Source organism: Rhinoderma darwinii, chromosome 1 (assembly GCF_050947455.1).
Source record: "Rhinoderma darwinii isolate aRhiDar2 chromosome 1, aRhiDar2.hap1, whole genome shotgun sequence".
NCBI lineage: Eukaryota > Metazoa > Chordata > Amphibia > Anura > Rhinodermatidae > Rhinoderma > Rhinoderma darwinii.
Genome location: NC_134687.1, coordinates 418,897,531 through 418,913,159, shown reverse-complemented (window position 1 = coordinate 418,913,159; position 15,629 = coordinate 418,897,531). Strand labels below are relative to the sequence as shown.

At 39.2% G+C, this 15,629-nt stretch overlaps 1 protein-coding gene across 1 annotated transcript in view; it reads left to right on the top strand.

The window, feature by feature from the left end:
- Positions 1–926: 926 nt before the first annotated feature.
- SLC39A2 (solute carrier family 39 member 2) overlaps positions 927–15,629 on the top strand; it is a 38,609-nt gene continuing 23,906 nt past the window's right edge. The window contains exons 1-2 of the mRNA XM_075853254.1: positions 927–1,041; positions 5,162–5,280. Of these exons, the coding sequence (XP_075709369.1) occupies positions 927–1,041; positions 5,162–5,280 (234 nt within the window). The remainder of the gene's footprint in view (positions 1,042–5,161; positions 5,281–15,629) is intronic.

Below are 15,629 nucleotides of genomic sequence, written 5' to 3'. Positions count from 1 at the left end.
AGTTGCCCACGGCAACACCGTGAGCAACAGGGTGGTGAATGAGCCGAGTCAAACCAGGAGTGCACAAGGTACCAAACGCAGAGCAGGAGAGTAGTCAGTAAGCCAGGGTCAGTATGGAGCAGGATCAAATATTTAGAAGCTGTAGCTGGGCCAGGAAACCACATGAGAAGAATCACAAGCAAAGGAGGAACAGGAAAGGCAGGTATAAATAGACAGAGGGTGGGAGCTAGCTCCGTCTGGCCAGGCTGCGATAGGCTCTCCCACTCCTAAGCCTGCCATCCTGAGTGGTGGAAGATGGAGTCAGTCTCAGAGACATAGACTCAGGTGCAGACTGATTACCTATGGGCGTATACACCGAAGTTGTGCCTGGCAGATTCTTTACAATAAGTAAAAGTTTCACTGTACCTTTGACCACACTTATGCCTTTCAGTGTCTTATCTTCCTCCATCTGGATAAGAGAAAGGCCAGCTTGTCCTCAATGAGTATCTAATAATGACTTTAGCAAACAAAGATTATTGACACTGGAGCCACTACTTGGCATTCACTTGTTTTCCAAGACCTTTAATGAGTCACGAAATATTGAGAAAATCCGACAGACAGGTCACTTGTCTAGAGATTGACAGAAGGAGTGGTAGACGGTAAAAGTATATAAAGGAATTGGAGTATTGGAAAGCAGTGGAGAAAAGAGGAGACAGGAGGAGGAGGAGGAGGAGGAGAGGAGAGGAGATTAGGGAACAAGAATATCCTACTGGGACATAATATCAAAAAAGAAGGTGGCAAAGTGTGAAAATGGAATACCCGAAATTATGAAGTGAATGCTTTGATGTACAAGAAGTGGGGAGCAGGAAAAGTGTGACAGAAAGTAGGTGACCAACTTTTCTACAAGATAAGATAATAGTACACTGAAGACCATACCTTGTAGCATTATGGATCAGCTTCTGGATGTGAAAGTTGGATGTCTGGCGTCCCTTCTGTTCCTGACTTTGATTTGTGGTTTTGTGCCTCCCTTTCTCAGTTGGTTTATGAAAAGCAGGATCACAGGTACAGAGCAAAATTTACTTACCGTATATACCAAAGCTAGAAAATTATTTTATATATATATATATATATATATATATATAAATTATTCATTCTGCACCAATGAGATGTTTAAAGGAACAGTGTCATCACAAATAATGTTTTTATATGTTAAAGATGTTAGTGCCTTAATATAAACGTTTATTTTCATTTGTGTGTTTGTGTTTTACTGTTTATTATTTTCACACTTTTTCTTCCCTATGGGTGCTGCCATTTTTTGTTCCATTTCTGTGTGTGTCGATTAACGACACACACAGACATGGAATACGGCAGCCACAGTCCCATAGGGACTGCGAACGGCTCCCGTCCCATTGACTGCCGTGTACGGCGTCTGTGTGGGAACTGCGCATGCGCCGCTCCCACACAGTCCTATTCGAAATTGGCGCCGTCCGGCGCCATTTTCCTGTGGTCCGGAAGTCGCGGCTGGACAGTAATATTACTACTTCCGGTCGCGGCTTCCGGACAAGTGCACATGGAACAGCGGCAGCAAAGGGAGCGGACGGGCCGGAGGGAGCCGCGGCGGCAGGAGCAGGTAAGCGATTTCTATGTATGTTAGTGTTTGTGTGTGTTTACTACTGCATGTAAACCTACTACACTGTGGGTTACCTCAAAAAATGGCGACACACAGTGTAGGAGGTTAAACCTTTCAAACCCCTCGTTTATCCCGGCACTAGCCAGGATAAAGGAGGGGGGGATGCTGAGAGCTCACTAGAGCGAGAGCTTTTAACCCAATGTTGCAATGCTGCAATTTTGGGAACTAGCTCCAAACAGCTCCATCTAGTGACCAAAAATGGGTAGTATTATAAATTTGAAAAAATTTATAATATTTCCTGACTCGCGAAAAAAATAAAAAAAATTTGAACAATGTTTAATCACCCACACACTAAATGTTTAAATTTTAAAAAAAAAACATGTTTTTGGGGCGACACCATGCCTTTAAGGGCCTGTTCACATCAGCGTTGCCCCTCCGTTGAGGGGTTCCGTCTGAGGTTTCCATCAGGTTAACCCCTCAATAGAAAGGCAAACGGATCGTTGTGACAGGGTTCCGTTGTTTTTGACAGAATCAATAGCGCAGTAGACTGCGGAAACCTCAGACGGAACCCCTCAACGTAAGGGCAACGCTGAAGTGAACACAGCCTAAGATAGCTTCAATGCATTAAGACCCAGATATGTAAAGCCTTTTTTAAGCACGGTTGACTCATTATCGTTACCATATGGTCTCCAGAAAAGGCTGAATGGAGTCAATTTGAGACTTTGGTTCTAGTGATCATTGACACAGAGGTCAGGCCCCCTTCAATCTGACATTGTTAGTATATCCTAGTTATATGCAATCATGTGCTAGATAAAAATGATACAAATACCCTTTGTACTCTGCTGTACATGTCTATTATACATATACTTGAAGGGACATGAATTACTATACGACTTCCCGAGCTCTAGTGTTTCACACCATATTTATTCTTCCCATATTTATACTGTAATGATTGACTTTAAAGTTTGACCTGTGAGTATAAGAGATTACAGAGATTTTATTCTTATTTAATGAATTGTATTTTAATTTTTTTTTTTTTAAATTAAATATTTTTATTGAGTTTTCCAAAAACAAAAATAATAGAACCCCCCTTGTCCCCCACCCTCATCCTGCCCCCTCCTACAAACCAAACATTGTGCACCATAATACAGAGTTTGTACATAATAGGTATAAAAGAGAACCAGAACAATAGCAGTAGGCGATGACACCTAAAATTCAAGTATAACCATGACCAAACATCGCACAGCAATAAGCATCAAAGAGGTATATGCATTCAAAGAAACACTTCGAAAACTGTCTACAAAATAGGTAGAAATAGCAGGCATCATACTCATTCCTTCCCACACAGGAATCATTTTGGTTTTATTAATGTTATTTGCATTTTTAACATGGAATAATATTTAGGACCCAAAGACTGTTGATTGATTGCACACTTTAAATACACTTTCTGGCATAGTGACATTATAAATGATTATGGTGAAAATGCCATCCTAGACTTTACATTAATTTTGATATCATAGTCTATAAAATATTTGAATTACATATTATAAATTTATAATGAAGGAACAGATGTCACTTCTTGAAGAATGGCAAAGCTTTCAGATCAGACAGCAAATCAGATGTTACGTTCCATAATAACAGGGGAGATTTACTATGCTAAATGCGCCAGAATTCCTGCTCAATTTGTGTAAAAAAATGCCATACATCCCTTCCATCAGATTTTATTATGTGTTTTAGAGATATAAGGGGGAAGAAAAGAGGAAGGACATATTCACAGTTTGCTTTCTTTGAAATGAGACAGACGTACTGCAGTTGTGCTGGAATATACACAGCACTACTGCATTGCATCCATGAGTCTATGTGTTGGTGGTGGTAACCGCCTGCTTCCCACTGCGATCCCTTGGAGTCTAGTTCCCAGGCCGGGGATGAAGGAATCGTATGGCTGAAGGAAGAAAAAAATGTGCAGTGTTCTGGTCACGGCGCCTGGCAAGTAAGTATCAAGAGGTTTTTTTATTGAAACAGACAAGGCGTTTCAGGATCGAACTGGTCCTTTCATCAGGTCAAAATCATATGTATGGGACCAGTTCGGTCCTGAAACGCGTAGTGTGTGCCGTATCTGCCAGGTGCCTTGACCAGAACACTGCAAGTTTTTTTCTTCCTTCATCCATACGATTATGTGTTTTAGACACTTTTTGCGCCTCACTAGTCAGTTTTGAATAGTATAACCAAAAAGAAAAGTATAGTAGTGATCACCCACCAAGTAGAAATAATATCGATAGTTTTATTAGGAGGGTTGATCAAAATAAATCAGTTTAGTTTATGTTTGCCTGCATCCAAACTGGATAACCAAACCAAAAACGAAATGAGATGCAAAACGCAATTATAATGTATCAAAATGTAAAATATATAATCTTTATTGAGAATACTAAAACAAAGCATATTAAAAGGTCCACAGACTAAAAGAAAGAGGCACATCAAAATACTCCTGCACATAAAGTGATAAGCAACATCAGCATGGGTCAGAAAATGAAGTATAGCATACAAATGCAGACAAGAATGTACAAATATTTATCTATAGATATATATTCAATAATGAACTACATCACAAGATGATTCTGAAGAAAAAATAACCATACTGACCCATGAGGTGCTAGAGCGATTGATAGACGTCCACCTCCTGGACCTTTTAATATGCTTTGTTTTAGTATTCTCAATAAGGGTATGTTCACACGGCCAAATTTCAGACGTATACGAGGCGTATTATGCCTCGTTTTACGTCTGAAAATACGGCTCCAATACGTCGGCAAACATCTGCCCATTCATTTGAATGGGTTTGCCGACGTACTGTGCAGACGACCTGTTATTTACGCGTCGTCGTTTGACAGCTGTCAAACGACGACGCGTAAAAATACAGCCTCGTCCAAAGAAGTGCAGGACACTTCTTTGGACGTTTTTGGAGCTGTTTTCTCATAGACTCCAATGAAAACAGCTCCAAAAACGGACGTAGAAAACGCAGCGAAAACGGCGCGAAAAACGCCGCGAAAAATGCGAGTTGGTAAAAAAACGTCTGAAAAGCAGGGTCTGTTTTCCCTTGAAAACAGCTCTGGATTTTCAGACGTTTTTGTTGACTACGTGTGAACATACCCTTAAGATGATATATTTTATATTTTGATACATTATAATTGCGTTTTGCATCTCTTTTAGTTTTTGGTTTGGTTATCGAGTTTTGAATAGTTTCTAAAAAAGGAGGATGGTTCAGTGAAAAAAGGTCATGGTTTAAAATGAGCCAAAGCGCGTCAACATTTTGGCACTAAATATTGGTGTAAGTAAGCCAACAAAGTAGTGGGGTATGGAAGAGAAAAGCATCTAATGTGTCTAGCAAGATGTGTCAAATTTATCACACAACATGCACCACTGTGATAAATTTGGCGCATCTTCTGCATGCCTTTACTAGTTTAAGCTGTCTAAATTTAAGACAGTAATAATAAATCTGCCCCAATATTCTTTGGCTCTGATTCTCACATGACTCTTTAATTATGATTATTTTCACAGGTACCTATGAATTAATTATATGCCTGATCAGTTCATTTGCTGCTGGCATCTTCTTGGGTGCCTGCTTACTTCATGTTGTGTCTGATGCACTCAGAGATATCTCTACAGAACTCTCATATGTAAGTATAAGAATGCCATCTTACTCCAAAGACATTAAAACAATCTTTCTAATGCTGGCGATACACATTAGAATAAACTCTTGAGAAGGCAGATAACACTTCTCGTTTTGGGCCTTAAAGCCTAGAGCAAAATTTTGCATTTTGGCATGCTGCATTCAAAGGTGATTTATTTTTTATTTTTTTAATATTATTAAACTAGCCTAATTTTTATTTTTTAATGTAGGGCAAACAGGGCTTTCTTAATGTCCCCAGTTGGAGTTGATATATGTTAATTTTGTAGGTGTACATGGTCTGAAACAGGGAAAAATCATTTCTATGAAGCAGTTAGTTCAATCAATAATATTTACCTAAATAAATCCTCCTTTAACCCCTTAATGACCAGCCTATTTTAGACCTTAATGACCAAGCCATTTTTTAAGTTTTTCCATCGTCGCATTCCAAGAGCTATAACGATTTTATTTTTGCGTCGACATAGCTGTATAAGGTCTTGTTTTTTGCGGGACAAGTTGTATTTTTTAATAGCACCATTTTGGGGGACATATTATTTATTGATTACTGGCCGTTTACCGTGTGCTATAAAGTGCGGTCACATCTAAAGTAATAAATAATACGTTTTCTCTAATTGAAATTTTATTTAGATCCCCTATCAATTGTGTTGAATCTTTGAGAAATTATTTATTATTTATTACTTTAGATGTGACCGCACTTTATAGCAACATTGAACATACATTAGGTCTGGAAAAACTGAAAATAAGACTGGAGAGGGATACCGAACTATTATCTGCACAAACCAACTTTTTTTGTAAGAGTATGGAATTCATCCTAAAAAATAATATTTTTACATTTAACCATAAACTGTATCACCAGATAAAAGGCACACTATGGGGACACGAGTAGCACCCAGCTATGCAAATATTTTCATGGGAATGTTTGAGGAAGAACACATTTGGCAACATCCATGGGCAAATACTAACATTTTACTATTTAGAACAGGGGTGGGCAAACTTTTTGACTCGCGGGCCACAATGGGTTCTAAAATTTGACAGAGGGGCCGGGCCAGGAGCATTTGGAGGGAGTGTTTGGGCCGGATATACTAAAGCATTAAATGTAGTGTGTGCAAACCTCATAGCACAGTAAGAACACTACAACCCAATTTATTAACTGTCTTTCAAATGTGAAAAATAGCCCTTATCAGTTAATAAATTTGTCTCAAGGAATATGCAAGATATGGCATTTACATACTATTTCGCAGATACTGGGAGGAGGAAATGTAAATAGATTAAAATAACATACGCACTGTGATTTATCAAGAAAAAAGTTCTGTTGACTCTGTAAATTAGCTGCCAACCTCTGAGCAGTAGCCACCCGTTCTTGTGTTGACTGCTTGCTAGCATAGTTTGCATGCTTCGTGGCAAAGTGACGGCTGATATTGTACTCTTTGAAAACCGAAGGACTTAATGGTGACGTGAAACGAAGTGAAAATTAAAGTGAAATAAAGAGAAATACGCGCCACATTAACAACGGTCAATGTGTTTTGAGTGCGCCATCTATTGGGAAAACGTGGGCATTGCAGGGAAAGGGGAAAAAAAAGGAGGTTTTTACTATAATTTGGACAAGTTCGGCGGGCCGGATTAAAAAGCCTAACGGGCCGTATGTGGCCCGCGGGCCGTAGTTTGCCCATGTCTGATTTAGAAGATACATAGACGATCTGTTCCTGATTTGGGAAGGTGATTTTACAACAGCGACAGATTTCTGTCAGACACTAAATAACAATACCTGGGGGATAAAATTCACTTTTAATATACAATCAACTGAAATTGATTTTTTAGATCTCACAATAGCAAAAACAGCAAGTAAAATTATTACTCGCACACATTTTAAAAAAGTTGATAGCAACAGCTACCTGGACTATAAGAGCAGTCACTAACATAAGTGGCTAAAAAATATACCATATAGTCAGTACAAGAGAATTCGGAAAAACTGCACATTAACCCCTTAATGACCAGCCTATTTTAGACCTTAATGACCAAGCCATTTTTTACGTTTTTCCATCGTCGCATTCCAACAGCTATAACCTTTTTATTTTTGCATCGACATAGCTGTATAAGGTCTTGTTTTTTTGCGGGACAAGTTGTACTTTTTAATAGCACCATTTTGGGGGACATATTATTTATTGATTAACTTTTATTAACTTTTTTTTGGGGGGGAATAGAAAAAAACCTGAAATTTCGCCACTCTTTTTCGCGTCTTAAATTAACGCCGTTTACCGTGTGATATAAATAACACAATAACTTTATTCAGCGGGTTGTTACGATTGCAACGATACTAAATTTGTGTAGTTTTTGTATGTTTTACTACTTTTACACAGTAAAAACGCTTTTTTTTCAAAATTATTTGTTTTTGTGTCTCCATATTTGAAGAGCCGTAACGTTTTTATTTTTTCGCTGATGCGGTTGTATGAGGGCTTTTTTTTTGCGGGAAGACTTGTAGTTTTTATTGCTACCATTTTTGAGTAGATGCGACTTTTTGATCACTTTTTATCACATTTTTTTAAAGTCAGGATTCACAGAAAACAGCAATTTTTCCATAGTTTTTTATTACATTTTTTACGGCGTTCACCGTGCGGATTAAATAATGTAATAGATTTATAGTCGGGGTCGTTACGGACGCGGCGATACCAAATATGTGTAACTTTTTTACTTTATTTTGTATTTTTAATAGTAAAGCATTTTGTAAGGGGAAAAGCTGGGTTTTTAATTTTTTTTCAATTTTTTTTTTAAATTAACTTTATTAAACTTTTTTTTTACTTTTTTACTAGTCCCACTAGGGGACTTCACTATGCGATTCTGCGATCGCTATTGTAATACACTGCAATACTTTTGTATTGCAGTGTATTACTGCCTGTCCGTTTAAAACGGACAGGCATCTGCTAGGTCATGCCAGAGGCATGATCTAGCAGGCATTCGCTACAGGCAGACCTGGGGGCCTTTATTAGGCCCCGGCTGCCATTGGAGACACAGACACTCGGCGATCTTATCGCCGGGTGTCAGTGGGATGAGAGGGAGCTCCCTCCCTCTCTCCAAGACTACTCAGAGGCGGTGCACGCTATTGCGCACCGCATCTGAAGGGTTAAACGGGTGAGATCAATACTAATATCGATCTCACCCGGCAGTGCAGGGACGCCCCCAGCCCTCAGCTGCCTCTGGCAGCTGAGAGCAGGGAGATTTCACGGCTCCCTGCTCTGTTTACTTTATCCTGATGCAGTGCCGTAAAAAGGCATATGCATCAGAATAAAGCCCGTTAGTGGCCGCCGTTAAAAGGTGTATTGGCGGTCACTAACGGGTTAAACAAAGATTTCAATAATCAAAGCCGCATTTTGCAAAAACGATTTAAAGAAAAAAACTACCCACAGACACTTCTCTCAGATGCATATATAAAAACAGTAATTTTAAGCCAAAAGGAATGCTTACCTCCTAATGATACAATATCAAATGGAACCAAAGTGAGGGATATAATAGATATAAAAAAAGTGAAGGAAAAACAAAAAAATTATTTTTCCTTCAACTTTATAACCAAATACAATGCAGCACATAAAAAATATAAAAGACATTATGAATAGACACTGGCACATTCTACATGTTGACCCCTTCTTAAAAAACAGTCTACCAATGAAGCCGATGATAACTTTTAAGAGAGCAAAAACTGTTAAGAACATTTTGGCACCGAGTCGGATTAATTTTGCTGGGAAACAAAAGATATTTCAACAAAACACTATGAATTCATGTCTATACATAAAAGGGAGTTCCAAATGTAGAAAAAAGAGATGTTTATGCTGTTCCAGCATACTCACTACAGACATTTTTCGATCAAACCAAACGAAAAATGAGTATCAAATTGAAACACATCTAAACTGTCAGTCAAATTATGTTATATATCTCATCAACTGCACTTGTGGTCTCCAATACGTGGGAAGAACCATACAACCTTTACACTGTCGGTTAAATAAGCATCGTTCAAAATTCCTTCTACATAGTATCTCCAAACATTGTACTTTATTTCACAATTATGATTTTAAATGTTTTAATATTACACCCATTGAATACATAAACGAAAGCCGAGTGGATAGATTCGATTCCCTCTGTAAAAGGGAAATTTATTGGATATACAAACTCAAGACTCTAAAACCTGAAGGTCTGAATGAAATTACAGAGATCATAATTTAATAAAACAAATTTATTCTAGATGAGGTCCATTGTACATAAATAGCCAATAAATTAGTTATATGTTACAATATATTTTTTAATAACCGGCAAAGACCGCATCAAAGAAGAAATCATATATCTTTAATAACAAGAATCACAAAATATGATCACTTCGTTTCAAAGAAAAGTCTTGAAAGTAACATTAAGACTAGAGAGAAAAAAATCAGTATTATCATTTTGTTATGAAAACAGGACAATTATAAGAAAAACGCATATGAAAATGTATATATATATATGCACAGAATATATAAAAAAACTTTCTCAGCTTAAGGCGGGATTCACACGACCGGGTCGTTCCCGAGCCCGAGTGTCGGCCGGTAAAATCGGCCATTTTGCCTGGCCGGGCCGGGTAGATCCGGACAGTGACATCAGCGGCAACTCCTGAAGGGGAATTCCCATGTGTTCGGGGATTCCGCTTCAGGAGTTTCCCCTGATGTCACTGCCCAGATATGGACAGAGACATCAAGCGCTCTGTCCAGGAGCGGAATCCCCAAACACACGGGGATTCCGCTCCTTCAAGGAGCTAAAGTGCGGCTAGCACATAGCAGAGCGGGGAGATACCTCCCCGCTCTGCTATAGTGGCGTCGCTACAGTAGTAGCAGCCGCAGCAGCAGCAGCTGCAGCTGCTAGCGGCGCCATCGAAGGTGTCGCTGGGCCAGGGTGCTTTTAAAACAAGCAGGGGAAGGGAGCCAGCGCAGTGCTCCCTTCCACCTGCTGTACACCCCGGCCCTGCCACACCGTGTACAGCGATGCCATTCGTCAGAATGGCATCAACTCCTCCTCCTCACATGCACTCTGCGCTGTGAGGAGGAGGAGATAGAGCGCAAGCGCCGGAAAACCCGGCCATCACTCGGGACACATCCCGGTGATGGCCGTGTATTACCCGGCCCCATAGACTTCTATGGGAGCCGGGCGGCCGGGTACCCGGGCGAAGATAGTGCATGTCCTATTTTTTGACGGCCGGTTTTCCCGGCCGTCAAAAAAATTGGTCGTGTGAATAGCCCCATTAGGGGTCTATTATTCCTAATGCAGCTGGGTGCCGGCCGATTTATGAACGGCCGGCACCCGGCAGGGAAACCCTGCCGTGTGAATGAGGCCTTATACCTACGAATTTATATAATTAAATATAAGAATAGAAAAAATGAGCAAAAGGGGAATTTACCCTTTAGTACAATCCCTAGAAACAACTGAAAAATAAGATGATACTCCATTTGTATGTTAAATTCCCTCTATGATAACCACTATTGAAGTTATTTTTAAAGATCTCTTTTATTCATTTTTAGTAACTTATACAGAATTTTTAAGATATAAAAAATACACATATATATATATATATATATATATATATATATATATATATATATGTGTATATATACATTTATACATATATATTTTTTTAATCCCAATTTTTAATCCCGATTAATAAAGGATTCTTTTTAATTGTTAGCTATCCCCCGATTATAATATCTGGAAGTCAATTAAGTTTTAATAGAATGCAGACACTGTTTTATCTAATATCTTTATCTAACTGCTTGTAACTATTTGTATAATTATGTGTATTGTTTGATACGTATGTTTAGCTGTTTTTGACCTGTATACTCGACCCGGTAGTTCTTGCCTCAAACTGACCTCTAATTCGGTTATTTAACCGACACCCCACCCATCTACTCATATATATGCTACCATAGGAAGAAACCGATCCGGTTTCGAAACAGTCCGCTGTTAAACAGTCTACTGTTGTGTTATATACCTGTACCAATAAATCCTTTTTACTACTGATCTCATCTCTATCCTTGAGGAAATTAGATTATACCTTTTACGTATGATCACCCCGATCGGTAGCGCCTGGAAAACACCCGTTCTTTCTTTTATTCCTCCATATCTACATTGAGACTTCTTTGCCAAGTTCTCAAACCGGGTCCTGGGCTGCAACCTGATTCTGCTACCAACTTACCGTGGAGGCTATTGTTTGGATTCTGCTCTACTGGATGTTATGCTCCCAGCATAACCGCACCAGGTTAGCACCACTTGCACATTGTTCACACGTGTAAATCACAGTTTCATGCACTATTGTGCGCTTTGTTGTTTTTTTCTGCCTTTTTCTAACTATCCAGATATGGACAGTGTAAAAACTTGAGGACAGCATCCATATGGCAAAAATATATTTGTGTTTATTAACACTTTCCAGATATACAAAAAGCTAAGTTTTGACTCCGCAGGAGTCTCTTTATGCTTGAGAAAGACTCCTGCGGAGGCAAAACGCAGCTTTTTGTATATCTGGGATGTGTTAATAAATATATTTTTGCCATATGGATGCTGTCCTCAAGTTTTTAGACCAGTAATTTGTCCCGGATGTATTCGGGATTGTGAATACACTTCTCTCCATTCATGTCCATTTGTACTCAGCACAGCGTGATCTCGCTGTGCTGTAACATACACCCACATTAACTTTACTGAAGTGTCTTGAGAGGGAATAGACATCACCTCCAGCCAGGCCGCGATGTATATTCACAATCCCGACACTTCGGTAAAGTTTGTGTGGGACTTAATTTACAGCACTGCGTGATCTCGTGAGCATGCTGTCATTCACAACGTGATCTCGCGAGGTCATGCTGTGTTGTAAATTAAGTCCCACACAAACTTTACCAAAGTGTTCCTGCGGTGCCAAAACTGTGAAAATCCCCCAAAAGAAACCCCATTTGGGAAACTTCACCCCTCAAGGAAATTAGCCTAGGCATATAGTGAGCATTTGGACCCCACAACTTTACTGCAGAAATTATTGGAATTAGGCCGTGAAAATTAAAATCTAAATTTTTTTCATAGAAAATGTAGATTTAGCAAATTTTTTCTCATTTCCACAAGGACTAAAGGAGAAAAAGTACCACAACATTTGTAAAGCAATTTCTCCCAACTAAAACAATTCCCCACATGTGGTCATAAACGGCTGTTTGGACACACAGCAGTGCTTAGAAGGGAAAGAGCACCATTTGGCTTTTGGAGCTCAAATTTAGCAGGAATGGTTTGCGGAGGCCATGTCGCATTTGCAAACCCCTGAAGGACCAAAACAGTGAAAACGCCTTAAGGTACCAGTACAGTGGAAACTACCCAAAAGTTAATCTATTCACGGAACTACACCCCTTGAAGAATTCATCTAGGGGTGTAGTGAGCATTTTGACCCCACAGATATTTCATAGATTTTATTAGAATTGGGCAGTGAAAAGAAAACAAAAAACTTTTTCTTCAATAAGCCGTAGCTTTAGCTCAAAATGTTTCATCTTCTCAACAAATAAAGGAAAAAAGGAACCCCAACATTTGTAAAACAATTTCTCCCGAGTACGGCAATACCCAATTTGTGGTTATAAATTTCTGTTTGGGCACATGGCAGGGCTCAGAAGAGAAGGAGCGCCATTTCGCTTTTGGAGTGCAGATTTTGCTGGATTGGTTTCTGGTCGCTAAGTCGCGTTTGCAAAGCCCCTGTGAGACCAAAACAAGTGACCACATTTTGGAAATTACACCCCTCAATCCATTCACCTAGGAGTGTAGTGAGCATGTTAACCCCGCAGGTGTTTTGCAGAAATTAGTGTGCACTCGATGTTGCAGAGAGCAAAAGGGATTGTTTTCCATAAATATGTCAATATGTGGTGCCCAGCTTGTGCCACCATAACAAGACAGCTCTATAATTATTATGCTGTGTTTCCCGGTTTTAGAAACACCCTACATGTGGTCCTAATCTTTTTCCTGGACATTTGACAGGGCTCAGGAGTGAAAGAGTACCATGTAAAATTGAGGCCTAATTTGGCGATTTACAAAGTATTGGTTCACATTTGCCGACGCTCTAATGTGAAATAATAAAAAAAGTGACCCCTGAGAAGTGACCACATTTTGGAAACTGCACCCCTCAATGCATTTATTAAGGGGTGTAGTGAGCATTTTCACCCCACAGGTCTTTTCCATATATGAATGCGCTGCGGATGGTGCAAAGTATAAATCAAAATTTTCGCTTTCATATGCCATTTCAGTGGGAAATATGTCGTGCCCAGCTTGTGCCTCTGGAGACACACACCCCAAAAATTGTTAAAAGGGTTCTCCCGGGTATGGCGATGCCATATATGAGGAAGTAAACTGCTGTTTGGGCACACTATAGGGTTCAGAAGGGAGGGAGCGCCATTTGGCTTTTGGAGCGTGGATTTTGCTTGGTAGTAGTTTTGTTTGAGTATTATTGGTATTTCAGTTTATAATGTGGGGGTACATGTAAGCCGGGCAGAGTACATCAGGGGCAAAGTTAGGTGGTATAATAATGGGTTTTAAAAAAAAATAATCCATAGATATATGCTACACTGTAAAGCAATCCTTTCTGCACAGGCCGGTGTCGCACTGATAAATGTGTTTTCTTATCCCCCTTTTGGTCCATACTCTGCACATTTGCAGTTTGGGGAATTTTGCTGGGAAAGTGTTGTCCTGGTATAATACGGGCACCCTCGCTTCCAGCAGCTATGTTTGGGCCCTACCCTTCCTGGTTCCCTAATTTTAGGGCCTTGATAAATCGCCTCTTGAAACAGAAGAAATGTTCCCCTCGGGCCGGCACAACTGCATATTTTTTATTTCCTGACTTATTGGAGCCTTAACTAATTTTATTTTTTCATAGACGTAGTGGTATGAGGGCTATTTTTTTGCGGGACGAGCTGTAGTTATTATTGGTACTATTTTGGGGTACATGAGATATTTTGATCACTTTTTAATCTAATTTTTGGGAGGCAAAATGACCAAAAAACAGGAATTCTGGCATAGTTTTTTAGTTTTTTTTCTACAGCGTTCACCATGCGTTCTAAATGACATGTTCATTTTATTCTGTGGGTCAGTAAGATTCCGGCGATACATAATTTATAGCACTTTTTTATGTTTTGCAACTTTTTTCACAATAAAATTACTTTTGTAAAAAAATAATTTTTTCTGTCGCCATGTTGTGAGAACCATAACTTTTTAGTTTTTTCGTCGACGGAGCTGTATGAGGGCTTGTTTTTTGCGTGATGAGCTTCTGAGCCGGTGCCATTCATTTGTCGTATGGATACGGCAAAATGCGGGACCCACTGGCTGTCCTTGACGTATCCATACGACAAATGTCGGTAAGGGGTTAAAAGTTGTGAAATTGGAAATTTGCTAAGATATCTAGAGGCCTGTGTATTATTCTGCTTTTTCATGTTTTGAATTATCTTGGTTCCCACAGGACAACATTTACCAGGAGACAGATTATTTTTTTCAAACTGTCATACTCCCGGATAGACTTGACATGTGGTAGAATAATATGTAGTGTAAGGCTAAGTACACAACCCATTTTTACTGTACGTCTGATGTGCACGTTTTGACATGAAAAAACAGTGTTAAAACGTCTACCACAGCGTGTACATTGATTTCTATGGTTAGGACGGATGCCCTCATGGAGTAGTTTGTGCATACGTTTTGTGTGCTTACGTTGTAAACTTTTGTTTTCATGTCCTGATTAGCGTAGTCTGGTACGCTTTTCAGTCGTTTTCCAGAACGTATACCACACGTATACGCTTTTATTTGTATTGAAGTCAATGGGAGATGTATGCAATCTTAAACCCTATGTTTGCATATGTAAAATGTATACGTTTTTGTCACCATGTATGGGAAATCTTGACTTTACAAAGTTTGATTTAGCTCAAGAACAAAAAAAAGTATACGTTTTTAGAAGAACGGACACAAACGTATAAAAACTTATACAACGTATACTACAAAAAACATAAGCGCATGTTACAAATGCATACGTTTTTGTAACTTCAAAAACCTTTACGTCGTCGTATACCACAAACGTGTGCACAAAACAAGATATAAACTTAGCCTAAGCTGGCCAGAGGACAATAGTGGAATGCTGCATGACACTATGTTGGAAGCTTGCCTGGTAGTAAGTCAGGTATGAGTTTTGGTTTTTTTAAGACTGTATGCATATAGCAACATATATACAGTGAAGGAAATAAGTATTTGATCCCTTGCTGATTTTGTAAGTTTGCCCACTGTCAAAGACATGAACAGTCTAGAATTTTTAGGGTAGGTTAATTTTACCAGTGA